Genomic DNA, 27,600 nt, shown 5'->3' on the forward strand with positions numbered 1-27,600 from the left:
GTTGTTCTCAGTCACAAATCTCCAGCAGAAAGTTGTGTGACAGTAGCAGGCTCTTACCATGTATTGGCAGTTCTGCTTTAAATTGTGAGGGCTTCTGGAGGGGATTCTCCATTTCAAAGACGGAAGAGCCAGTGTTGTCTGCTGCTGCAGTTCTGCTTTGTACCTAGTGTGATGTAGCGAGATTTCTGGTGCCCTGTGACTGCTCTGGTCTGTAAAGCAATTTCTTGGTAGTTAGGAAAGGCTGCTATAAATCATATCAGCCTTGGCAAATGGGGTATTTTAAGGGGTAATGTGACCATAGTTCTCCTTATTTTGCTTTTTCAGGAAAGAGCAATTGTGAAAATACTGCACATTATTCTGAAGGCATGGGCAATTATTGTTTGCCTAAACCCAATTGAGATTCAGAAGCTAGATTGCTGTATTCAGAAGCTAGATTTTACTGGTTGGAAAATACTGTGTTTAAGCAGAAAACCAGACCCTAGGGGAATTTTTCAAGCCAAGCAGTGAAGTTGCCAGTGAATTTAGGCACTTCCAAGTTATGAAGCTGCCAAGTATGATATCTGGATCAAAACTATGGATTTAGGTTCTTTCTAGTTTTGTATCTTTTTAAGTTTTCTTTGAAAATGCTAGTTTTGTGTTCCATCACAAAACAGTATCGAGCTAGAGGCTCTCAAAATAGCTTTACACAATGTGTGAATTGTGAAAAAAAAGTATGAAATATTAGGTTTAATTATTATTTTATAATAGACTGAGTAATATAGTTTGGAAAAAATATTCTTAGATTAGCATGTGCATACTCTCTGAAGATACTTAGATTACTAAGTACTGAAGCAAGTAATTTTATTAAGAGTCTTGAGAAGTAAATGAAGGGACAAGAAATATGAGAATCTTCCAATATCTGCTGCACCCATGACATTGCTACATGGTTTAGCTATAAAATATATACCTAGAAATCTGGGTCTTCTAATGGTATGATTTTTTTTTTTTCTCAGCAGCTGGCTTTATGCAGCAATGACATGCCTACTAGAAACATTTTCTTCATCTTGTGCAATAGAATCAGTTCATTCCATCTTGGCATTTTACCCCACGCTTCTTGCTGGTAGTTGGGGATACTCTCTTCTACCAGTCCGGTTTTCTCATCTAATGTGAATTTGATTAATCTGGGGCACTCTTCCAGGAATCTCTGTGGTACAAGCAAGCCTTTGAAGAGACTTGCTGTCACCTTACTGTTTATGGATCATATCTGGATGCCTAAAGATGAATTTGTAGAGGAAACTTTAATCTTAGCTCCACTTGCAGAAATTACTGCTTGAGAGTGCCATGAGCTCCCTGTTGAGCATTAACACTTGCTAGCACATGAGTCCTGCTGAAGACTTTGGCCATCCAGGTACTCAGGGATGCCTAATCTGTTCCTACAGCAGCAAGAGTTTAAGACCTGACCCCCAAACCATGCCAGGAGCTGAGCCAGCATTAATGCAGAGTGAGGAGGCCCAGATCTCTAGCAAGCATAATATAAGGTGACCTTCCCTGCAAGCCCTGCCTTGTACAGTGCTAAGTAGGGTAGAGCTGATAACAGAGTAAGTTTTATATCCCATAGATTTCACCTGTCTTCTGCTGAATTGTAAGAATTGACCTGCCTCTGTACGTATTGTCTCATCTGTGGTGAACTGCAAGTTAGGGAATTTATACATTAGAGTTTTTATCTGGACCATCACATGCAATCCCCAATTGCCATGGGTTTTATGAACTTGATTAATTCTGTATCCATTTAATGTATATATCTGCCCTTAACTTGTCTGTGAGAAGTCTGGTTGAGGTTTTCTTTGTGTATAATTTACTTATACAATGGGGAGGGGGGGAAGCTTTTGTTTTGCTTTAAAAATTACTGACTAATTATTTAATTGGCCATTCTAAAATTTTTATTACAGAAAATAATGAATAATGGCTCCTTGTTCTCCTGTATATAGACCTCTATCATATTCTCTCACAGAAGCCTCCAAGTACAGAAACTGTTCCACACATCTGACATATAGAGGCATTCAGAGTGTCATATACAGTATCATCCATCCCATTAAAGGTGTGTTCTGTGATTGATTTTTCATAAAAGCACAGGAGCTGGGTTTCTGATTAAGTCAGTGCACAGTGATAGAGATTTTCCCCCCCATCTTGTTTGTGAAATTCTTGAGCAATGATCATGAGTCAATATTATCTCATACTACGTATTTTCTTTTCTGCAGATGCGGCAGCATAAAGTGCAAGGACAAAGAAATTTGCACCCACATTTAGATACATTTAAAATGTTGTGTGGTGGGAAAAAATCTTCCTTTGCTGCTGCTGTGTGCATTATTACTCTAACTTCAATGGTCACACTTTCTTATCTTAGGTTACAGAGACTTTCTCACCTGCCAAAAATAATTCAAGAAGGTAGCAGATGTAGAGGGAAAATTACCAATAGCACAATAGCAGCATTAAAAGATAACAAAACTTTTATTATATCCCCATACTTTGATGACAGAGAAAGCAAAGTCACTCGTGTGATTGGGATTGTTCACCATGAAGATGTAAAACAACTATACTGCTGGTTCTGCTGTCAGCCCAATGGAAAGATATATGTATCAAAAGCAAAAATTGATGTTCACTCAGATAGATTTGAATTCCCTTACGGTGCAGCAGATATAGTTTGTTTGGAACCCGAAAACTGCGATCCAACACATGTATCGATTCATCAGTCTCCACATGGAAATATTGACCAGCTGCCAAGGTTTGAAATTAAAAACCGCAAGGCTGAGACCTTTTCTGTTGACTTCACTGTATGCATCTCTGCCATGTTTGGAAATTACAACAACGTCTTGCAGTTTATACAGAGTATGGAAATGTACAAGATTCTTGGGGTGCAGAAAGTGGTGATCTATAAGAACAACTGCAGCCATCTGATGGAGAAAGTCTTGAAGTTTTATATGGAAGAAGGAACTGTAGAGATAATTCCCTGGCCAATAAACTCGCACCTCAAGGTTTCTTCTAAATGGCGCTTCATGCAAGATGGAACACACATTGGCTACTATGGGCAAATCACAGCTCTGAATGACTGTATATACCGTAACATGCAGAGGAGCAAGTTTGTGGTTCTTAATGATGCTGATGAAATAATTCTTCCCCTTAAGCACCCAGACTGGAAAACAATGATGAGCAGTCTTCAGGAGCAAAACCCAGGGACTGGCATTTTCCTCTTTGAGAACCATATCTTCCCAGAAACTGTATCTACTCACGTGTTCAACATTTCGTCCTGGCATGCTGTGCCGGGTGTTAACATATTGCAGCATGTTCACAGAGAGCCTGACAGGAAAGATGTAATCAATCCCAGGAAAATGATAATTGATCCACGAAAGGTGATTCAGACTTCAGTCCACTCTGTCCTACGTGCTTATGGGAACAGTGTGAATGTTCCCATGGATGTTGCCCTCATTTATCACTGTCGGGTGCCCCTTCAGGCAAACCTTCCCAGAGAATCCCTCATCAGGGACACAACACTGTGGAGATACAACTCATCATTAATCACAAATGTCAACAAGGTGCTATATCAAACCATACTGTAAGCTCAAAAGTGAAACCTCAGTTATAAGGAGGGAAGGTGGAGGGCTACTCGTATCATGGGGAGGCAGAGGATATAATTTAAAGGTCATATTAAAATCCCTTCCACATGAAGTTTACATCTTAACAGCGATTTAGGAGAACAGCGTTTTTATGCACTGGGCAAAGGTAAATGCATTTGATTTGTGAACTGAGACATGGTACTTATAAAGTCCACAGAGATCGATTGCTGGTTAAGAATTGGGTTCCTCAGGTAAAGTCTCTACTGCGAGTTTGGAAGATGTGAGAGCTGAGGCATAGTGAGAAGATAGCTCTTTTACATGCCTATAAAAGGGCATTATTCAAGGCCTAGGAAGTGACCATGCAGAAATTAGAAAGTTAATGTACCAATTTCCAGCTTTCACTCTTTTTCTTTCCCTATCTTCATCTATGTTTTAGCTAGTACAATGAACCTGTAAACTACTGAAGAAGGAATTAATTGACATTTGGTTATTTGTATCTCTGAAGTACTTGATGGATAACAAAATACAGCTGTGCTTAGTGGTGCCTATTAAAAGATGGCTTGGGACAGCATCTCTAAGGTGAAGAGCTGCATTGGCATTAACACTGTAACTCATTGTAATCACAGAGGCAAGATAAGAAAACGCATCAGCTGTAGCACTGGAACTGTCACTTGTTAGAGGTATTTCTTATTAAGGGAAACAGGAATTCATAGCAGAGCCATAAGTCATGTAATGATACCAAGGATCAATGCAGATGGTATTACTTCGGCTGGAAAATGTAAAATGAGTTTGTTTGCAATTAAAAAAAAAAATCAGTATTTCTCAACTGATTCAAATAATGCAAAACGCTATACACAGTTTTCAACCGATGTACAAAAAATAGAACTACAGTCATTAGTATTAAAGGTAATGTTGCTTAATTCTTGCAGTTTGTATGTTACTGTTTGGGTACAAAATTTGTATGTCCCAAGTTGAGTAAAAGGTAAACAAATACATTGTGAAAATAATTGAGCAAAATCTACCAGTTTCAATTGTAAAAAAATGAACCCGTTATATTCATGGAAATAGTGTAAAAGTGGTGATGTATTGTAACACTAAACATAGCCGTTGGAGTTTTCTTGATCCAAATGACTGTTCAGCTGGGTTTTTGAGACAGGTAAGTTTAAGAAGGGTGATCCCTCTTTCATTAGCCACAGCTGTTCTGAATTACTTAAGTGGCAAGTGCTGAGTCATGTTGGAAAGCTTTGAAACAGAGGCAAGGGGTACAGATTGGTGCTGAAGAAAAAGAGACTATTGTGAACTGAAAAGAAGGGTATTTCCAGGTGGAAAGATGGATGGACGAATAACTACTTATGATATATTTTTTTTTTCCTGAGACCTTGAAGCCTCATAACAAACTGTTTTTTCATTCACGAAAATGAGACATCAGGTGGATTTTAGTCCTTTATATGATGAGTAAGTTGAATTACATTGTTTCCTTTTGTAGGTGTAAAGGTACAGAGGCTGCATCTTTTCAAACCTCTATCTAAAAATAGTACCAAGTAGTTATTAACTTCTGTTGAAGGGTCAGATGGAGAGCAAAGCAAACAAAAAAACATTTGTTCACTGTAGTTTCACAATTTGTCATATTTTTTCTGTTTGCTAAGCCCCCAAAGCTATGTGCATTGTACTCATGTGGCAATGTATTAGAACTTTCCTATGAAAGGACATCTGGGGGCAGTGATAGTCTGACACTTCGGTGTGTGACAGAAGTGTGTGTGTGAGAGCAGGTATGCTTTTTTAATTTTTAGACCAGTGTCATGTTTTCTTCCCTACATCTGTTTTGTCATGGCACATACCTATGCCCTTAAGGAGCTCTGTCATTTGTGGATTAGTATCATTAGCTAGCAAATGTCCGGGTGGAACTTTTACTTGGAAGTCTGCAAGAGACACTCTGTAAGTAACTGTTTGCTAGTTGTGTTTATAATAATCATCACCAGCTGCTGAGTAACAGGCTAAAACTTCATTTATAAAACTATAAGGGTAGAAGAGCAGTGTAGTGTGTTGGATGCTTCTCATCATGCTTTTCTGCTTGCATAATCTGGGACAATGCAGAAATTGTTTAAAATTTTCTGCAACTCATGAAATACTTGTGGCAGAATCCCTTTCCAACTACCACTTCACAGCTTTTAACAAACCATAGCATTTGCTTCACAGTGGCAGCAGCATCTCCCACAGTCTGTATCAACAAACTCTGGCAGCTGTGTTAACATCAAAGGTGCCTGCTGCAGTGGTGCTATCTTGCTTGGCAAGAGGTCCGTTTAGAATTTTGGGCTGATGTAGTTTAGAAGAGGCATCTGGAAGTTCAACTCCCTGCTCAAAGCAGGGTAAGGTAGCATGGTTTGCTCAGGACTTTGTCTAGGTAAGGTGGAAACACAGTCTCTCCAGGCAACCTGTTCCAGTCTTAAACTATCCTCACAGTGGAGAAGAGCTAGTTGGAATTTCTCTTGTTGCAATTTGTGACCATTGGCCCTTGTTCTGCTGCATGATGCCGAGATGAGTCTGACTTTGTCTTCTCTATTCCTTTTTATTAAGTAGCTGGAGACTATAGCAGTGCCTCCCCACCCCATGCCCACCACCACCTTCCCTTCTGTTTTGAATCCTGATTTAGGATCCTGCCGACTATGCCAGTTTGTTGTGAATGAGTGATTTAGATCGCTTAAAGAATCACCATCAAAGCTATTAGCAAAGTGGTTTTAATATTGTGTTGTAAAAGTGCGAATTAACAAAGTTTGATGGCATTAATTACTGCATGGAAGAAACATACAAAGGAGAATTGAGTTACACTCGAGTTGGAATGATTCACAGAGACTGGAGATGTGAAGGGTGAGGAAGACCCTCTCGTTGAGTCATGGGGTTCAGAGTGGAGCCCCTTGCTTTCTAAACTCCTGATGGAGCTTTGGTGCAGCTAGGTCCAATCTTAGCCTCAGACTTGGACAACGGTTTATGTCTAAAGAATTATATGTATGCAAAGTTTATATAATGTTTCATTAGCATCAATTCAGCATGCAATCAAAGTTAGCAAGGCAAAATCAAAGTTACCATACTACAAGGTTATGCGTGATATTGGTCGCTTATCAAAGATCTGCCATTGGTAAAATCTAATTGGAGCAACCTTGAGAGGTGTCCCAGCTCAAGGAGAGATGGCTGCAGTTTTGGGGCCAGTCTTGTTTAATATCTTTATCGATGATCTGGACGAGGGGATTGAGTGCACCCTCAGTAAGTCTGCAGATGATACCAACTTGGGCGGGAGTGTTGATTTGCTTGAGGGTAGGAAGGCTCTGCAGAAGGATCTGGACAGGCTGGATTGATGGGCCGAGGCCAATTGTATGAGGTTCAACAAGGCCAAGTGCTGGGTCCTGCACTTGGGTCACAACCCCATGCAATGCTACAGGCTTGGGGACAAGTGGCTGGAAAGCTGCCCAGCGGAAAATGACCTGGGGGTGTTGATCGACAGCTGGCTGAATATGAGCTAGCAGTGTGCCCAGGTGGCCAAGAAGGCCAATGGCTTCCTGGCTTGCATCAGAAACAGTGTGGCCAGCAGGACTAGGGAAGTGATCGTGCCCCTGTACTCCGTGCTGGTGAGGCCACACCTTGAATCCTGTGTTTGGTTTTGGGCCCCGCACTACAAGAAGGACATTGAGGTGCTGGAGTGTGTCCAGGGAAGGGTGACGAAGCTCCAGAGGGGTCTGGAGCACAAGTCTGATGAGGAGCAGCTGAGGGAGCTGGGGTTGTTCAGTCTGGAGAAGAGGAGGCTCAGGGGAGACCTTATGGCTCTCTACAATTACCTGAAAGGGGGTTGTGGTGAGGTGGGTGTTGGTCTCTTCTCCCAAGTGACACATGATAGAACGAGAGGAAATGGCCTCAAGTTGCGCCAGGGGAGGTTTAGTCCGGATATTAGGAAAAATTTCTTTACTGAGAGAGTGGCCAAGCATTGGAACAGGCTGCCCAGGGAGGTGGTGGAGTCACCATCACTGGAGGCGTTCAAGAAATGTGTGGACGTGGCACTGCGGGACATGGTTTAGTGGGCATGGTGGGGTTGGGTTGATGGTTGGACTTGATGATCTTAAAGGTCTTTTCCAACCTTAATGATTCTGTGATTCTGACTGTGTCACTCTGCTCCTTTGTAGGTTTTCAGAGAACAGATTGAAACCAGAGGAGTTCACGGCCTGGCTACAGCTCAGGCCTTTACCTCCTCCAGAGCCTGCACCACACCACTGCCAGTCTGGTCAAGGGGTCAAGTGCACTTGTCACACCTTCCCCCACCATTCTCTCTGGAAGGCTGAACTTGGCTTTCACAGTTTCTCAGGCATCTTGTGCTCCACCTCCCTGTCCATCTCTGTGGCCTCTCACAGGACTTGCTCCAGTGTGTCAATCTGTGTTGTACTGGGGGAGCTCAACATTGGACTGAGATGTGGCCTTGAGGACAGGACAGAGGTGAGGAATCCTTCCCTTGAACTCCTAGCTATCTACTTGTTAGTACAGCTCGGTATACAGTTGGTCTTTGTCACAAGGGCATATTGCTGAATCCTGTTCAATTTGCTGCGCAACAGCGTTCCCAGGTCCTTTCCTGTAAAGCTGCTTTCCATCTAGTTGGCTCCAACCTGCCTGTTATGTGGGGTGATTGTGTCTCAGGTGCAGGATGGTGCATTTGCTTTGGTTAAACTTCATGAGATTCCTGTCAGCCCACTTGTCTGGATTGTTGAGGACCCTCAGAATAGCATTCCCTGTTCTCTTGCATATTGACTGCTTCCCCTTGCCATGGTTTCCCCTTCCCCTTCAAATTAGTATTCTTGGAAATTTGCTGAGACTGGACTCGGCATCATAAAGGTCACCAATAAAGCAGTTAACCAATTCTAGCCCCTGAAGAACACTTCTGTTAACTGCTTACCAGTTAGATTTTTGTATTCCTCATGACCACTCTTTGAGCTTGGCAGGCCAGCCCATTTTCCACTCATCTTGCAGTCCCAATACTCACTCCACATTTCACTGATTTGGGTACAAGGACATTTCTGGCATGTTCCTGTCTAAACTCCTGCTGTGAAGTAGTATTTCAAAGCTAATAATACAATGTTTTATAGGTGGCCCATCATCACATGGCTCCTTTAGAGTAAGCTGAGTTACTGCACACATCATACACAGTATAGTTGCTCTCACATTAAGAATTATGAGAATTGGGTTTCAAGACAAGTTATTGAAAGCTTTCTGTTTCATGTAAGTTTTCGTCACTTTTGAGTGAGACAACAAAAGCTCCAAGAGATCATAATTTGTGCCCCTGTCAGTGTGGTTTGAATCGAGAGCTATGATTTGGGTTCCAACTGATAAAATCCTTGACTACAAACACATTTTCAAAGTAAGTTTGTGTGAGTACAGGTAGAAAAGTGAGTACTTAAGACTCTAGCCTTGTATTCAAGAGACACTGCTCCACTGTGACGTCATGCAGTTCCTACCACGTCACTCAAATACTGATTCTTGCATACGAAAACTCCCCTGACATTGGTGTAATTCATACTGCATACATTTGGGAGCCTTGGCCTTCATTCATTACAAAGTATGAAATTAGGTCTCCTTGGATAGTGCAAAGAAAAAAAAAAAGTCATACTAACAATAGTAATGCTAGGCAGTTTTATCTTTTCAAGCACATGAGCCAATCTTCATGAAAACTCACGTTTTCAAGTTGTGTAAAAAAATAAAAAATAGACATTAAGGGGAGATTTTATTGTAAGGGAGGAGGGGAAACCAACCTAAAGCGTTTCTAAAGCATGTGATGTCATAGATACAGCTTTTAAGTACATGTCAAATACCACAAAAGTGTATGGACAGGTATTGGCTACTCAATAGTTAACTCGTGGATATCAGGTCTGCTACAATGATCGAAGCAAAAGACCTTTTTCTACTCCTATGCTTTTCTTCAGACTTTTGATATTTTTTTTTTCCCCCAGAGATGTGGCATTCTCACTGTTATTTGCCCCTGCTTTCCAAGTCTAGATGTAGCAACTACTTTAAGTAAGTGCATGATTATATTAACTGCAACTTTTGGAAAAAGTGAATGGCTGCTAGACATCATTTAATGTAACAGAGTGACTCTTGCTGTAGAGATTGAACATTGTCTTCCCATTCATTATATTTCTACCTACCTGTGAACTAAGTTACATTCTCACACAAACTACAGGAAATATGGACTATAAAATACTGATCAAGCCATTCTGAGTTACCATCAGCAAATATGATGAATACTGTCAGAGGTTCTCTAAGGTTAATTGCGATGGCAAGCTCTATCAGATAGATGAAAAGTTGCCTCATTCTTGTTGATCAGCGTTCATATTGATACGTGCCCAAACTTAAAAAAATTATTATTGTTAGCATCTGATCAGAGTTAAGGACACATTTTATTCTTCTATTTTAAAGGCTAAGTATTTAAAGCTATCATAAGGAAAAAACATTTTTAAGAGAATGATGCTGGAGAGACAAAGGGTTTGCTATCTTCTCATTTGAGTTAAGCAGCCATGCACTGTAACCAGTATTTGCCGTTACATGTACAGAAGCCTATGGTTCTAAAATAGTAGCTTCACCTTCTGTTTCAACAACAAAAAATAGTTCAGAAGTCAGGTCAAGCACTATTTCATTTCATTTCAGACTTGGTGGTGGATTTGAATGGTTTAAACGTTACAAGCTATGCTTCAGAGCCCAAATAGGTATGCTTAAACATGAGTACAGACAAAATTTTGTGGTGAATACTGTTAGCATGCTGTATTGCATTATGTCCAAAACAACCCATTCCCAAATGCCCAAATAAAAGTAAATGATTGTGCATTGCATGATGATACCATTAGGTGTGCAACTTTGGTTCATGCAAAGTCTCATTTTGTGGACACACTGCTGATAGTCCATATATTCCTGAAGATTCTGCATATGTGAGCTTTTCAGCCATGTTCTTTCCATAACACCAAATGGATACTATGGTCTGGCATACTGGTGGCAAAAACCAAGCCCATATCATTTTGGCCATTTAGTCCATTTAACCAAGACATTTCACCAGCCAAAAAGCTTGAACCTCTCTTTGACTTTCTGTACTCTGGTAGTGGCCAGCGGCTTATCAGTTTTTCTGTCCTCAAGTCCATTATATACAGGTATCTGTTATCAAACAGTAGAGCAAATATCTCTCCAAAGCCCAGCAAGGACACATTTGAGAAGTCAGGCGGTTTGATAACCCTAGAAGACAAGACAACATTGTTAGAAACTTTGTTGCGATGTAGTCAGAAACCTGACAAGCAACTGAACACTTAGCTGCAGTCAGGCCTGTGGTTTCAGTTCTGGCTTTGTGCATTCAGGACAGACCCTTCTGAACGTAAGTAAAGGTTAGGGTTTGAACGGGATTCTGCACAGCACAAGGAAAAAAAAAAGTCTTGTTTCCAGATACACACAAAAGAGTAAATGTACTTGTGTTTTACAGAAAATTTCCATAGGGATTTCATGCCTCAATATCTTTAAATTAAGAGGTAAAACCTCTTATTATTCCTTCGACCACTCTTTTAAAAGCTGGAAATAAAACACAGAAATGCCTTCTTGTGGTAAGAAGATAAATCATTCAAGACTGGTCCTTAACAGAATGCTGTTTTATTGACGCTTTGCGTAAGTTAAGCATTTTCATCTTAGGGAGAAATGAAAGTATTTATTAGTTCCTCTACACCTTTAGGATATTTTTGCCTTAATAAATAAAACTTGGAACAGAAATTGAAGAGAGTAAGTTTTCCACAACTGACTGAGCATTTGATCATAGCATTACATAAGGCACAGAACTGAGGCACAAAAATGTATAGAGATGAAAATCTGTTCTCAGCAGTAAGAGAACATCTTTCTCTTTTGAAAGACGGGAGGGTAAACTAAGAGGTGAAATTACTCAGTTATTCTTACTGATTGATAAGCAGCACTTCTTTTGGAGTAGATCTTCCTATGGCATATACTCTACAAATATTTGGGCCATTTCAATTAAGAGTCTGCTAACAGTTCTAAAATACAATTTTTTCTTTCATAAGTTACAATCTTTGATGCCACCATTTCTAACAGATACAGCCTCGTTCTTTTTATGGAAACAGAATGCTGTCCTGTTTGATCCCTTACTGCGGACTGATAGATTTCACTATCATTCCACAGCGTTATCGAGAATGACAGATCAGTAGTGCTATAAGGAAAACATCTTTTTAATTTCTTGTCTCATCAAAGGACCCCCAGAAATGGCCGCGTGGTTTTCTGTAGAGCAGTCTCCATGGCAACATTAACTACTAGTCACTACAGTTTCACATTCACAACTACAGCACTACAGGCTGATTTAAGTCTATACTGAAACTCTTCAGCTTGTGGAATGAAAATATGAAAGACGACTACTCTGTGGCCAGAAACCAAAACAGCAATCAAATGATGTGTATTAACAGATGATAAATTAGAATTAAACCTGGCAATATGCGTAAAGTAAGATGTTTACAGAATTTTTGTCAAGATTCTTTCGGCCTACATCTAAAGTAAGTTATTAAAACTAATTATGTTCTACTTCTTATTTATTTAAAGAAGACTAAGTCTTAAACTGAAAGATTTACCTGAGAATATCATAGCTGGCAAAGTCCCACTGGTATAATCCTAGTGCTGAACTGCACACTATGTATTTACCATCAAAGTGCAGTCTGGGCTGTAGCGAGATGCTGCGATCTTCAGAAACGGACAATGTTTTTAAGCACTTGCAGTTTATTTCCCTTCCAATAGGCCAAATCTACAATTAAAACACAGTTTAAGACCATAAAGCATTCACGTTATAAACAGTTACACAAATAGAGCAAGCCTCACAGTCTCTCTTTAAGCATCGCATAAATGTATGCATGTTTTTTTCAGAAATATTTATGTCCTTATCAATTCTGTAAATGACTTGTCTCACAGTATTGTTGCAGTATGTGTCATTTCTAGCCTAAAAAAATACCAGTGAAAATGGGTGCTTTAAAGAACAGAAAAAAAGTCGACCATCCAATTGGACAGAAATGTAACAATGTTTCAGTTATGAAGCACTTCCATAGCCACAAACCATTTACAGCACTCTCCAACCCAAAAGTCCCAAACAATAATAGTACTTGCAGTTAAGTGCTTCACTGTCAAGTTAGCACATTAGGCATATACTGAAAGCCCTTATTTTTTGCATTACGATTCATGTAGAGCTATCATTTAAACCTAAACATGAAGGAAAGCATTGAAAAGTTAGCATACAAAGCGTTGCATGTGTTGTACGCAACCTTACAAGCAGGGAACATGGGAGAAAATAATGTCATATTATTTGTAAACTTCAGTGAAGCACTCAAGCATTTTACTTCCCTGGATACCAAAATGATATATGTATGATATATGGTACATACCTTGATTTCATACTTATCTGCACTTAGAAGAATATAATCCCCAGGACTATGCATAAGAGATTTGACTTTGCACTTCTGCAAAACTACCTGTAATTGAAGGATGTAATAATTTCTGTTGATGCTGTTAAATAACCAAACTTTCATTTGCATTTTTCACTTCATTGACAACGTGCATACTGTACTCTTGTATAAAGGCAATACAAATATACTTTTTGCAACTGAAGGGAAACTACAGTTTACACTTTTCTTGTTCCTACTAGTGACAACTTACTGTATTCATAAGTGGAGATATGAACTTCACCTCTAGAGTCACCCCCCCACCTTCCAAGTTCTGAAATACTCAGAAGAAAAATACTGTTTCTTGACTTCAGAAAAATTTTCATAGTCAGATTTTGGTTATCAAGCTCATTAGTTTTTCTACATAATTTTTAAAGTAGCTTTCTTTCAGAACCATTGTTTTTATTCAGTCTTTGAATCAAACACTGATTCCTAATATTATTCCAGCTGCTTTGGAATAGAAGTATCTTCAGTGGTCTGAAAGGTTTAATTATAGCCTCTTTAAGTATTTTTTCTGAAATGTTATTTTGCAGTATTTCCTGATGTTCTTCAGATTCTACACCTAGCTGCCTGCTGGGTTAGGATTAGGAAACAGCAATTTAGAACACGTTACAAAATTACTTATTGCAAGTAAGTGTTTTGCAAGCTTAATTAAAAATCAGTATTCTCACCTTAGTGACCCATTCTGTGTGTCCAGTAAGAGTATTCAGGCACGTTCCTGTTGATAAGGCCCATACTTTCACAGTGAAGTCTGCAGAGCCACTGACCAGAATATCAAGTTCATCATTGTAATCCACACTAAAAACTACAAGCAGAGGGTACTAAATAAGGAATAGCAGTCTCTATGCACACATTTTTCTGTAAGTGAAACACTAACTAGCTCATATAGCCTCTAAATTCATATGCTACTACAGCTTTAACTGTTGTTCTTCAACTGTATATGTGAATTGTTCCTCTGGATTCCTAAGCTTACACTGCAAAATTACTGATTTTTGACCAAATTAAGAGTATGTACATCAGTGGTTCCTTTATGGTTTGATTATGGTAACATGTAACTTAAGCTAGTTCCTATTTTAAAAGTTCTAGTAAGTCAATTAATACACTTGATACATCTCATTACTCATAGGGGAACAGACCTACAGCTGAGTTGAGGATATTTTGCAGTAGAAGACAGAGAAGCTAATTATGAGGGAAATGCAAATACAGATTCCCAGGTCCTATTGCGCTCTTTGCTGTAAGCCCATCTCCAGTCTGGGGATGTAAAGAACTGCTATTGCCATGTGCTCCCTGCTACTTAGGGCTTGCATCTTTTTGGTAGACTCAAAAGTACTGAATAACTATGGCATTTAGTATTATTTCCATACAACTGCAAAACATGACATGGTTAAGCTTTGGCATTATTCAAGGGCAGACAGATAGAGATCTGTTCTGGCTGCTTCCCCCCCACCCCAAAAGGTGATTTGGGACAGACCCTAAAAAAAAAAGCTATTGTGCAAAGAGCTAACTTAAATTATAATTTGTTTGATGGTGATGTATGTTATTTGACTGGTGAAATTACAAATTGAGAAGTTTAACATACCTGCACCAGTATGTCCTCTAAAATGCTGTGTCTTTGCCCCAGAGCTCCATTCCCAACAGGCTACTGTGTTATCAAAAGATCCTGTTACAAGCTTTTGTTCATCAAACTTCACTGCAGCACAAGTGTGTGTCTGGATACCATATATGCACTGACCTGTGCTTACATCCCACAGTTTTGCAGACAAGTCATCTGATCCTAGAATATAAGAGAACAGGGTAATTGGAAGCAAGGAGTAAATAATATTTCCAATCCTATACTCGTCTTCCATGATTGTCTTACAGTATTTTCATGGAATCACAGAATGGTTATGGTTGGAAGGGACCTCTGGAGATCAACACTTCCAACCCCCCTACTCAAGAGCCGGTTGCCCAGGACCATGTCCAGATGGCTTTTCAATATGTCCAAGGATGGACACTCCACAATCTCCCTGGGCAACCTGTGCTCAATCACTCTCACAGTAAAAAAGTGTTTTAGAGGGAACCTCCTGTGTTTCAGTTTGTGTCCGCTGCCTCTTGTCCCGTCACTGGGCACCACTGAAAAGAGCCTGGCTCCATCTTCTTTGCACCTTCACTTCAGGTATTTACATACATTGGTAAGATCCTCTCTGAGCCCTCTCTTCTTTAGGATAAAAAGTCCCAGCTCTCTCAGCCTTTCTTCATATGAGAAACGCTCCAGTCCCCTCATCATCTTCATGGCCCTTCATTAGGCTCTCCAGTGTGTCCATGTCTCTCTTGCACGGAGGAGCCCAGAACTGGACACAGTAGTCCAGGTGTGGCCTCACCAGTGCTGCATGGAGGGGAAAGAGCACATGAAAGTGGCAACACTCCTAAAGCAGCCCAGGATATTGTTAGCCGCCTTTGCAGCAAGGGCACATTGGTGGCTCATGTTCAACTTGATGTCCACCAGGACCCCTGGGTCCTTTTCTGCCAAGCTGCTTTCCAGCTGGGTAGCCCCCAGCATATACTGGTGCCATGGAGTTGTTCCTCTCAGGTGCAGGGCTTTGCATTTCATCTTGTTGAACTTTTTGTCATTAAATAGTACTCTCAAGCTGCTTGAATGGGGAATAAGCCCTAGTTTTAAGTCTCAGCATTACAGCAAAGCCTCTTGTTTTCATGTTAATTAAGCTACAAGATGCCTGGCCTTCCAGTTTCCTCATACCCTTTTGGCAGCTTCCATAGATTCCAGCACTGCTTCTGATTGACGGTGTCTACTGAAACAGACGCATGGAAGTTTTACATGATACATCACTCCCAGGTTTGCAGAGCCACTGACTATACTGCAAGCTTTAGTTTGTTTCAGGTAGGAAAGGAGTCCACCAAATCTCGAAAGACAGCAGATGAATACCAGGCCTACCAGGCCCCATCACTTGCCAGTTTCCTTTCTCTCCCCAAAGTTTCTTTTTTTTTTTTTTTTTTTGACTCATAACAGTAAGTCCTGACTGCTGGCTTTGGAGAGCATAATAAAACCCCAGACCCTGACCCCTCTTGTTTCTCCCAATGCTTTCAGCACAAAAGTATGCCACTTCTCAGAAAGTTTTGACAATGCTGCTTCCTGGGTATTTACATTCCCTGCTGAGTAGGGAAGTGAAAGACTGGCTAGAGTCTAGTTGTTGGTTTCTAGTAACCACCTTAACGTACCAACAAATGTGGGAGTACTTAGCCAGTATTCCCAACTTATTCTATGGCATTGTTATCTCAAGTGATTGAGAAATCCTTGGAATATGCTCTGACAAGAGTTCATTGTAACTTTGTTATTATTCTTTTATGCTTAAGGTTTCATATTTGTTCTGGCTCTATTTTTAAGTTCAAGCTGAAATCCTGAAGTCTGCAGTCTTCAGGGAGGAAGCTGAAATTATCATTACAATGTGCAAGTCAGACTCGTAGCAAGGTTAAATCTAGTTTACAGGTCTTCATACAAGCACTTACATTATGTTAAGAACTGAAAGTGCTTACAGACTGTATCAGAGAAATTGTCTTGTTTCAAGGAAGAAGACAAACTTTTCCTGCCTTGCCTTGGGAGACTGCAGTGATCGTATAGCCCAAACAAGGTCCCTTTAACTGGAAGTCATCCTGTAAGAGGATAACTAACTTATCTGTACTTCTCAAATGGGCTTACTAATCTGAAGCATGATACCTGCTGTTACTGGTTTTTTTAACCAACAAAGAAATTGGTCTCCTTATTTTCCTATTGAAGTGACTAATGAGTTTATTAGTGTGCCAGGTGTGTGCCAGGTGTTTCAGAAATGAAAAAAAAAAAGTAATTTTGACTCATCTTAAACTGCGTTAGCACTATGAAAATAATCTGTCTGGTAAAGGAAAAGCACATTGTCATTAATCAGATGGGGCGGGGGTGGGGGCGGCAAAAGAAAACAAAGAATTGTAAGACTCCAAGTTTTCTGTCCTTCCTACCTGTACACAGAAGTCCATCTTTATAGTAAAGTGCATATACTCTGGCACTGTGTCCAATTAAAGAGGATGTCTCAAAGGCTTCGTGGTCCTTCAGTTGCTTCATCCTTAAAATAGCCTTTAGGTAAACCTTCTTCCAGTGTAGAGGATCCTGAACAGAGTCATCTATTTGCCAACCCAAATTCTTACATGCGGTCTGCCACACCTCTGTACAGGCACTTATAACCTTATTCCACTGCTTAGAGACGAGGCAACATGTGAGTAAAGTTTGAGGATCAAGCCATTTTAACAGATAAAAACTAAGTTCCAATGGAAGAAGTTTGAGGAAGTCCCTCTTGAGGAGAATCTCTAGATTATTGGAGAGGTGCCTGAGCTGGACTGCTCCACTCAAGCTAATCAGGTGATCCAGAGTTTCATTTTTCTGCAAGTCCGTCAGAGAAAGAAATGTAATAGAAATGTTATCAAGCCATGCTTCAAAGTCCTTTTTCTCCATAAGGTTATGGAAAAATTTACCTGTGATACATCAAAATACTGTATTAGTTCCGTTCAGAAAACAAGGTAAGCATTATATCTTTATTACTGGTACATCTGTATTCTAAATTGCATGTTAACACATAGACTGAAGTGACCAAACGCATTTTAAAACATTCATTAGGTTAGGACTAAGCATTTGCATGCACTTTGAGCTATCATTTGTCCAACATCAGACTTAGAAGTGAATTGTATGGACCTAGTGAATGTTAGCATTCATTATGAATGTTAACATCTTTCTTGTTCTAGGTTAACACTTCCAAAGTCTGAATCCAATAAGGTAAGGGTTAGCTTAAGTTTTAAACCTATTATAGCAAATAAACACTGTCTTACAGTTTACTCATGGATTATACTGATAAAGGGAAGAAACCAAAGCATATAAGCCGAGTGATAAGTTAGTTTCTGACAGAACTTATTCATACCTTTGTCCTGAACTATTTTAAACACAAAGCAAGTAACTATAGGTTTTTTTAAAGAAGATACAGAGAAATGTCTGAAAAATTGTGAAGGATATGTTAGCCATCTTTCTTGTGTAGATTGTGCTGGTCTAGTGTAAGTTTTGCCATGTTTGCATTGCTTTGACCTAAATGCTTTTTTTTTTAAATTCCTGGGGTTTTTTCCTATTTTCTCAGTTTATTTCCAATGAAAAGAATTAACTGTAAAATTGAAGGTTTGAAATACTACCTCCTGAACTACACAATCTGTATGCACTTATACTATCCTGCAGCATCTTAAGTTCCTACAATAAGTTTGGACAAGATAAACATCAGGCAAACAGTTGAAAAGCTGTAATTATTTATTTTCTCTGGAAGATTTAATTCCATTCATTAGAAAACTGGCTGAATTGAATTCATAGAAGCTCCCAAACCCAAAGAATTGAGGAATCTGAGTGGGAGTCAATAACATGTTTATTTCTATACAGACATTTTGGCTTCATAGAATAAGATCTTAGAGTACACCTCTTAACATAGCATAGTAGTACAGAAAAGTACAGTCTTCACTATGAAAGGCTGCACACGGCATGCAATTGTTGATAAAAACACAAGAAGGTACTGGGTGTCAAATGCACAGAAACAGCTGCTCCTGTCAAGTCACAAGTTCATACAGTAACCTCTACTGATGACAGCACTTACCAGCTTTTCTCAGCACATATGGCAGAGAATATATTTGCTGTTCTAATAGGCATGTGTTCTCTTTAAAAGAAACAAAAATTTCTAATAGGCTCCCGATGAAGAAAAAATAGGTGAGCTCTAAGGCGTTCATTGTATTCAATACACGAAGCTAATACTGAAATCAAGGGCTGCTGTGAGGGCCCGAAACCGGTGCTCTGAGCTACGTGCACGACGGTATTTTCTACGTGTTATCCAGCGAGCCCGATCCGCTCCCCCCGCCCACTCCCATATACCTCCGCACGCAAAAAGCACGGCGAGGACTGGAGACTTTCAGTGCCGCTGCTGCCGACAGCTGCCGGCGTCGCTCGCCCGAGTCCCGTGGGCCGCGGCGCTCACCTCAGGTAGCGGCCAAGCACGGAGCGTCCTTCGGCAGGCAGCTGCCACGGCTCGTGCGGCCCCCCTGAGCCCGACATGGGCTGGGACTTCCCTGCGGCCATCGCTCCCACAGCAGGACAGGCTCCCAGCACTTCCGCGGCCCGCACCACAACCTCCGGGCACCCGCGGCAGGAGGTCGCCCTCGGACGGGACTGGGCGCCTCAGCCACGCTCGGCGCGGGAGAGGCGGGGTGAGGCCCGCGCCGCGGCCCCTGCGCCGGGCGAACCGGCCGGCACCTGGAAGGAAAGCGCTCCCCACAACCCGATGGTCTCCGTAATCAGGCAGCTTCCGGCGCACCCCGTAGACGTCATCACTCCCCGCTGCTACACTCTAGCCGTTTCCGTCTGGACTGGAGTCTGAGAGGGCTGCGGAAGGCACCGCTGTTGAGGTCCTGGCTTGTCCTGTGGCCTGCTACTGCTGCCCGCACAACCTGGACGGCAGGCCGCGGCCGGGCGCGCGGCTCGTAGAGACTGCCTGTGGAGAAGTGGCTGGGGCTGGCCGCGCTGAGGCGCTCCCCGCGGGCGGGGCATGGCTGCAGAGGAGTCTCGCTACCTGCTGGGTTACGCCGCTTCGGACTCTGACCTGAGGTGAGTGCGCGCGCCGCGACCCGCCGCTCTGGCGGGCTCAGGGACACTGGTGACTGCCCTGGAGCTCGGCCGCGGCCGATGGCGGGGGGGGGGCGGCCGTGGCGACCTCTGGGTCGAGCCCTCTGCCAGGCCCGCCCGAGCATTACCGGCCCTAAAGGGGGGCCGTAGCTGGGGCCGGAAGCGGGAGGTGGGGGCAGCGTGATCCTTGTCGGCCTCTTCTGCCTCAGAGTGCAGAACAAGAAGCTGTACCTGGCCACGTTTGCTGCTGTCCTGGGACCGCTTAGCTTTGGCTTTGTGCTAGGCTATAGCTCACCTGTTATTCCAGAGTTGAGGAAAATCAACGATCCTAAATTAAGATTGGACAGCAATCAAGCCTCGTGGTTTGGGGTAGGTCTCTATGATGCATTACCATTATATGATTTCACTTGAAAGCGTAAGTCAAGAACATGCTGCTTATATGATGGGGCCTTACTCCTTTTAAGAATGAGGGTAAATGTGGATCTTAATAATGAAATCCAGCTTTTTTCTGTACTCAGTGATTGATTAAAACTTTTCCCTAGTGTCAGTGCTGTTATGCTCTGATAACTCTCAGCTACTATATATTAATAAATACCCCTATTATTTTAATTTCTTTTTTGTGCTAAAATGTCTGCTAACCATTGTTATGTTTCTCAGTTGAACCTGTTAAGGGACCACAGAAAATAAACTTTTTAGTAAATTAGTGCAGTCCATCAACATGGGGAATATTTGCTTTTTGGCTACAGGCTGGACTTCAGGTTAGTCAAGATGACAAATTTGTCAGGGCATTAAAACAGTTTGAAAGGCCTGTATGTGTATGGACAGCTTTGTAGACAGTTTAAGAAACAGTTACTGCTGGTTTTTTTTTTTTTCTTCATTGAAAGAGCTTTGTGTGTAATAGAAAGTTACTTGCTGTTCAGTTGTGGTGAGTAGTGCTTCTTGACTATGTTTTGATTAAGAACTTAAAGTTTTTTTTTAATTTTCAAAACACCTGCATACTCTTGCACATTTTGTTTTTAGAAGTTGCTATTTAATTTTCAGGATTTTAAAAGAAATTGCTGTCTGTTATTTATTTTTATATTTATTTATATATACATGTAATAATATTTTTTTACTTGTTTTTTGAAGTCAGTAGTAACATTAGGAGCTGCTGCCGGAGGAATACTAGGAGGTTATCTTGTGGATAAAGTTGGGAGAAAGCTGAGTCTAATGCTGTGCTCAGTACCATATGTTTTTGGATATATAGTTATTATATCTGCTCAGAATGTTTGGATGCTTTATTTTGGACGACTGCTGACAGGCTTAGCCAGTGGAATTACTTCACTTGTTGTTCCGGTAAGTAAGATGTTTTTCTGCGTGTGTGTGCACATGTGGTTGCTTTGTTGTTTGTTTGTGGTTTTCTTGTTTCTTTTTCCATAGCAGTATTATAGGTGGCTTGGGTGAAGTAACTGAATAACTGTAGCCCAGGCAGTTTGTGGATTTGGAAAAAACCTGATTTTTATAAAATCATATTTTGATTGGTTTTAATCATGAAGAAAATACAAATAAAACAGATTTTGTTTCTTCTAGTGGCACTTCTGTATTATGCATTCCTGATACAGTGATGTGATTTTTTTCAGATTATTAGTCCTTTATTTGATTGCTTCTGTTTATGTTTTACTATAGTCTAGTATTATTTATCTCTTCAAATTTGTCGTATATAACATTGGGGGGGTGGTGTTTTTTTTTCCTATTACCAGCTGCTTCTAGTAGTCTTATTTCACCAGACTTCTTGGTTTTGCAAATAAACTATGCCTGCTCACTTATCTTGGAGTAGTGCCAAATAGTGCCTTCTGATTCCATTTAGCTGTTATCTTCTGGATATTAACTTTCCCATGTATCCAGGAATATATGTGCAGTAGGGAGATGGAGAGAATTCATTCTGTTGTTGACTGTCTTCTCTGGTATTATTTGACCTTTTTGATCTAGCTGAATAGGTAGTAGTGTGAAATAAACCATCTACAATTCAGGTTTGTTTCTTTTCTGGTGGTTCCAGCATTTCTAGCTTTTAAAGTGAGATGCAAACTAAAAATCAAAGGATAAGAAGTACTCGTAATGAAGTATGGAATAAATGCTCATTCATTATCAATCTAGATGGTTATAAAAATAAAATCTAAAAAAGATTCAGGGTGGTAGGGTCTCAATGATAATCTTGTGCAACTTTCTCTGTTGTTGGAAGCTTGGTTGCTTAGTCTGTTGTGTTAATGTCTGTGGAGGAATTCTGTCTGCTTTACAAATGACTGCTTTCTCTTTATTTCATGGGGCTGAGCTCTAAGTTCCCATAGGTAAAGGCCTTAACCCACAGCCAACAGGAAAATTTCTGTGACTGCAGAAATGAGGGAGGAGAGTGTCTTATGTAATACCAAGTTTTTGTGGCTCTAAATTATTCTTGAAATAAGGTTTACTTATTTTTCTTCCAGAAAAAGTAAGAACTGTGACTTTAGAAAGAATTGTATATATAAATAGGAGGGTTTTCTTTTTTATGTATACAGCTAAACTGTAGCTGTTAACTTGGGGTCAATTTATTAAAAAATAGCTGAAAAGTTTAGGTTGATCCCAAATATTGGATGAGGTGTGATGCTGTTCATATAGTCTGTGTTAAGATGAGCTGTCAATTTTGACCTTCATGGAGAATCAAATAATTTGTACTCTTTACGTTGAATTAAAAATTTGAAACTTCCATTGCAAACAGTTTTACATGTGGCTTGGGCTACATGTTTATGCAAAGACTTTTCCAAGCTCTAGACTGCTTTGCAATGATGTGTTTCATGTTGAATATGGCTAACAAAAGAAGCTCTTACTAGTGCAAGTTTATTCACCTTTGGGATACTGATACTGCATCAATATTCTTCTGGCTTAGGCCCTCCCTTTTTTCCAGGGTTTTTCATAATGCCAATATATGTTTCTGACATGGTACTTTTCTCCTTGCTCCATTTTATTGAGGCTTTTTTTAGGGAGGGGAGTTACTAGGAAATACATCTGTGCTTTTTCAGAGATGAATTACTTATCAAGTCCTTGATCCGAAATTGGATAGAAGTAATTATTAGATGTTTTCTCCCTATGTTTTAGGTGTATATATCTGAAGTATCTCATCCTAAAGTCCGTGGTATGCTTGGCTCTTGTGTTCAGTTGATGGTGGTGACTGGCATACTGGGAGCCTACACTGCAGGTATTGGGGTTAGGGCTCTAGGTTACCAAAAAAAATTAGTACATGTAATGAAAGAACTACACTGAAGAATTGAAAGTAAATGTTAATTTGTTTGTACAACTAATTGATGTTCATAGTCCTCTTTCTTTCCTTTTTGTTACCCAGGAATAATACTAAAATGGCGCTGGCTGGCAGTGTTGTCTTCTTTTCCATCCTGCATAATGCTATTGTTCATGTTCTTCATGCCTGAAACACCGAGATTTCTGCTGAATCGGAACAAACGCTCAGAAGCCATAGCTTCTTTGCGCTTTCTGCGGGGACCACACGCGGACCACGAATGGGAATGTAGGCAGATTGAAGCTAGTGTTCAGGAAGAGGTGATGAGAATCTGACTTACTCTTAAAAAAACTTTTTGTATGGGGGTAACATCTGAAAGCGTATAGTGTAATTAAAAGGGTTTTACTAAAGCTTAGTTAATAGCCTTTTCTACAAATGGTGGTCCAGACCTGTTCTCTCATACAAATGATACTCAAGAACGAAGTGAGATTCTTTGAATCTTTTTCCTCTACCTTTCAGCTGCAACTGCTATCACCGTTGGCTGCTATCAATGTACATGAGTAGCAGTCAGGCTCATGATCTTGTTAATAATAATATGACAGCTATCTAGTTTTTTGCTTTATTTAGCAATTTTGTAGGATTGTTCAACGCAACACTCTTAACACTAATTTCCTATTGTTGCATTTTCTCTTGCGTCTCTAAAAGCATCATTTAGCCGCTTGTGAGATATGTGCTTAAATAGGCAGGTTTAATCATTGAAGTTCGGTTTCTGCAAACTGTGGATTCATTCATGTTAACTTTCTCTACAAAGTACTGTCAATTTCTGTCTCTGGAACCTGAGAAAAATGCTTTTCTGGAGTTCTCAGATACTTCAAATGTAAACGTTTTTACTGCTAAGGCACTTAGTTTTGCTAAAGGGAGGGTGGGAAACTTACTGAGTTTGAACAGATTGAAACCTCCAAGGAGGTTTTTTATTGTTGTTTTTGTTCTTTGATTTAAAAGATGAAATTTTTCACCAAATCATTGCTTAATCTTTTTAACAGGGACTGAAACTCTCTGAATTTAAGAATCCCTCAATCTACAGGCCACTTCTTATCGGTGTGGCTCTAATGTTCTTCCAGCAAGTAACAGGCATTAATGCAGTTATGTTTTATGCAGAAACTATCTTTGAAGATGCAAACTTCAAGGTAATTGGGGTGTGTTTCCAAACTGACAAATGTCTATAATAGTTTCAGCTTCCTCAGTGCTATAATAAGTCTAAAATATGTAACAAACTGACTTGATAATGATCCTGCCTGTGTCATAAATAACAGGGTTTGGGTTTTAGTGGGCTTTTTTAGATACCGTCTTGACTATGTTACTCTGGCATACCTGAATGTTCTGGGTTTTTTAGGGGGGAAGTATGTTATGTTTTGTTGGTCTGAAACTTTGCTGCTGAAATTCCTATTATAGTCATCTTTGTACATAATTTTTTTTATTAGAGTTGCAAATACAATGTTTCAGAGAAAGTGAAACTCTAGGAAGAAGTTGTGGCTTATTTTAAAGTCTATTAAGAGACCATGTTGTGTTAACTGGTGGTCTATTTTTTTTCTTTTTTTTCCCTCCCCTGTTGTCTCCCCCCACCATTAATTTCTGTGGCATAGTTTGTGTTCTTGCAGATTCAAGAAACAAATGCATTAGTAATGGTTGATAAGTGATCCTCTTATCAGCCTGAAAGAGCAAATTCTCCCTACCTCTTACTTTATTTCAGGACAGCAGAATGGCTTCTGTTGTTGTGGGCTTCATACAAGTATGTTTCACTGCTGTGGCTGCACTTATCATAGATAAAACTGGACGAAAAGTGCTGCTTTACATATCTGGTAAAACATGTTACCGAATTTTTTTCAGTAAGAAAAATTACTATATATAGTACCAAAAAGTGTCTTAACTGTTGGGGGGAATTATGTATTGCAATTTATGCATTTTTAAGTGGTTTGCTTTGTATTTATAATTTGGTATAACTATAGACTTAAACTCGTAAGAGGAAACTATCATGTTATATATAAATTGTAGGTGGAACCCCTTGAAACTACATATGGTTACCTTCTTGTTTTACCAGGCCAGTATTTATTTTGAAATAGCTATGTCACTGAGGCAGTTCTTACTACTGTGATAATTTTTCTGCTTAATAAGATTCAATGTTGTGATGCATTCTCATGCCTGAGTTGTCAACAAATGGGTATTTCAAAGTAATTTCTCTGTGGCTGCTGCTACTTCTGTGGTGCATTGTGGGGTTTAGTTATACAAGACTATAGTTAAAAATTTTAACTTTACAAGTAAATGTGCTAAAGAAAACTAATTCTATTTGATACAGTTGTTGTGCTGCACACTCAGTAGTAATGACTACTGTCAAGACTATATTGTTTGGCTAGTGTTTAGAGTGCTTGTCTACCATCTCTCACTCCTGTCAAGGCCAGTGTTTGTTTCCAAGAACAGTATCTTTTAAGAAACACTTCTGTGAGGGCCAGCATATCTTATATTTGGCTGACCAACTGTGTTCTCTCAGAATACCCAAGTGGCAACCAGTGACAACTTGGTTATCGCTTGTTTTTCAGGGGTAATCATGGCTCTCAGTACTGCATTGTTTGGGCTTTACTTTAAAATGGTCCTTCCAAATCCAAACAACTCATCAAACGCTGACGTATGGTTCACTCTAAATTCAGCATCCCCAGGAACAGAAAGCAGCATATCCTGGCTTGCAGTAGTGAGCCTAGGGCTCTTTGTTGCTGGTAAGTGGAACAGGCATCTAAGTAGCTGTAGACAAAACTCAAACTTTCTGATGAATGTGACAATTTTGTTCCATTTTGTCACATTATTGATGAATGGAAATGAGTTATGTCTTTGACAGACTTTTTCAGTGTATAATGCAAAGTTGGACTTAGTGTTCACAACCCTGGTGATAGAGCTAGCTGCTTAGTTAAGCCAATTCCCTGGAAAACGAATTTATACCTCCTTGTACTAATAGTAAATAGTAATTGCTCAGGTTAAATTGCTTTACAGTTGCTAATAGAAAAAAACAGTCTTTGTTAGTGTCTGAGCTACACTGAATTCTATGACGGTACAAGGCAGCAGCAGTTAGAAACAAGGTCAGTTTTTAAGCTTACCACTTCAGGGACTTTGTGGCAAGAAGTTCTCCTTGCTAAGAATATTCTTGTAATTAATTTGATGTAAAATGCGCTAGCGTTTGTCATGCTGCCCTAAAATAACTTATTCTCTCGTTCTGGTAGAGGTACTGTTTTACTGGAATCATCCAAGAATCTACAGTGAAAACTACATCCCCCTTACTTGACTAACTTGGCCGTCATTCAGTCTTCCCCTTAATATGTACTTAACTTGCATTTATTATCTTCTATTTGCAATTGCAGGTTTTGCCCTTGGCTGGGGTCCTGTTCCATGGCTGGTGATATCTGAAATCTTCCCACTTAAAGCTAGAGGCATATCGAGTGGTACTTGTGTGTTAACAAACTGGGTTATGGCCTTCTTGGTAACCAAAGAATTTCATGATTTTATAGTAAGCATCGTAAATTACAACCTGAAGTTTCTTTTCATGGGGAAATTTATTAAAGAGGCTCCTGAGAGAGCCTTGAGCCATAGTCTTCTCTGGCACTACAGAACTGTAGTTGTACAATAGTGAGCTGTAATAATGTGGTGTTTTTGGTTTTTTTGTTGTTGTTGTCTCCCCTCCCTTAGGGTTTCTTAACATCCTATGGCACGTTCTGGCTCTTCTCTGCGTTCTGCTGCCTCAATGTAACTTTTACAGCCTTTTATGTTCCTGAAACAAAAGGACAGACCCTGGAACAAATTGAGGCCTACTTCAGAAGATCTTAAGCCTAAGGCTTTTTATATTGATATGAAACATTCGTATCATGAATTACGGTGCTATGGTTGAAACTAACTGCATCACGTGGCAGACATCTCAGTTACTAAACTTGCTATCAAATCATTTTAATGAATTTTGTAAAATCTGAATTACGTTTTTTAAAAAATTATCTATGGGGCTCTGCATACACTTCTGCATACTCCCTGTAGTAAAATCTCGCTTGTGTGGGTCTTCGCCATACTCTTTCTCTTCGATTCTTATGTTCTTTTCACCTGGTGCAAACTGACTATAGTGGCCAAGTAAGAATGTTAAAGGTAGTGGCCAGTATCTTTTTTCTAAGATGTAAATTAAGATTTAATTTTGTAAATAAATAAATTAAATTTCCTTGCTCCACTTTACTTTTCCCTTAGGGCACATGTTACAGTGAAGAAATAGATGATGTAGTCTGGCTAATGTTAATTTCAGGCTGCAGTACTTTACCTTTGTGTTGCTGCTACTATTTCTGGGATGCCGGACTGTGGAGTAAGTCTTGGTCCCAACTGGAGAGGAATGCTTGGCTTTTATGGGTGTTAGTGTTAAGTTGGCATTATTTTTCCTATTGCTGTCGGGTTGGCTAGGAATGCATTTAAATTGCAAGAAGGGTTGCTGCTCTAAAGAGCATGTATTTTAGAATTCAGGAAAGAGCATTGCTTTTTCAAAAGGAATTACAAGGTCTTAGAGACAGCGAGATTATACTCTTAGCCAGAAAA

The 27,600-nt window shown here is 40.0% G+C and overlaps 3 protein-coding genes across 3 annotated transcripts; 2 read left to right on the forward strand and 1 right to left on the reverse strand.

Annotated features, from left to right (window-relative positions):
- The first annotated feature begins 2,360 nt into the window (after positions 1 to 2,360).
- LOC104258283 (beta-1,4-galactosyltransferase galt-1-like) lies at positions 2,361 to 3,672 on the forward strand. The gene has a single exon (XM_009813314.2). The coding sequence runs from the start codon at positions 2,361 to 2,363 to the stop codon at positions 3,591 to 3,593; it is 1,233 nt and encodes a 410-aa protein (XP_009811616.1). The 3' UTR covers positions 3,594 to 3,672.
- A 5,628-nt stretch (positions 3,673 to 9,300) lies between these two features.
- On the reverse strand, positions 9,301 to 19,201 carry FBXW2 (F-box and WD repeat domain containing 2). Its single transcript, XM_059828782.1, has 7 exons — positions 19,105 to 19,201; positions 17,069 to 17,578; positions 14,661 to 14,855; positions 13,753 to 13,886; positions 13,025 to 13,111; positions 12,224 to 12,393; positions 9,301 to 10,841 (listed from the first exon to the last, which is right to left on the reverse strand). The coding sequence occupies exons 2-7, from the start codon at positions 17,556 to 17,558 to the stop codon at positions 10,553 to 10,555; spliced, it is 1,365 nt and encodes a 454-aa protein (XP_059684765.1). The 5' UTR covers positions 17,559 to 17,578; positions 19,105 to 19,201; the 3' UTR covers positions 9,301 to 10,552.
- A 403-nt stretch (positions 19,202 to 19,604) lies between these two features.
- On the forward strand, positions 19,605 to 27,235 carry SLC2A8 (solute carrier family 2 member 8). The gene is made up of 10 exons (XM_059828781.1): positions 19,605 to 19,730; positions 19,958 to 20,117; positions 20,877 to 21,083; positions 22,857 to 22,956; positions 23,101 to 23,312; positions 24,036 to 24,179; positions 24,743 to 24,851; positions 25,587 to 25,760; positions 26,397 to 26,542; positions 26,722 to 27,235. Exons 1-10 carry the CDS (start codon positions 19,672 to 19,674, stop codon positions 26,857 to 26,859), a joined length of 1,449 nt encoding a protein of 482 aa, XP_059684764.1. The 5' UTR covers positions 19,605 to 19,671; the 3' UTR covers positions 26,860 to 27,235.
- Positions 27,236 to 27,600: the final 365 nt, after the last annotated feature.

Source organism: Gavia stellata, chromosome 24 (assembly GCF_030936135.1).
Source record: "Gavia stellata isolate bGavSte3 chromosome 24, bGavSte3.hap2, whole genome shotgun sequence".
Classification (NCBI taxonomy): Eukaryota; Metazoa; Chordata; class Aves; order Gaviiformes; family Gaviidae; genus Gavia; species Gavia stellata.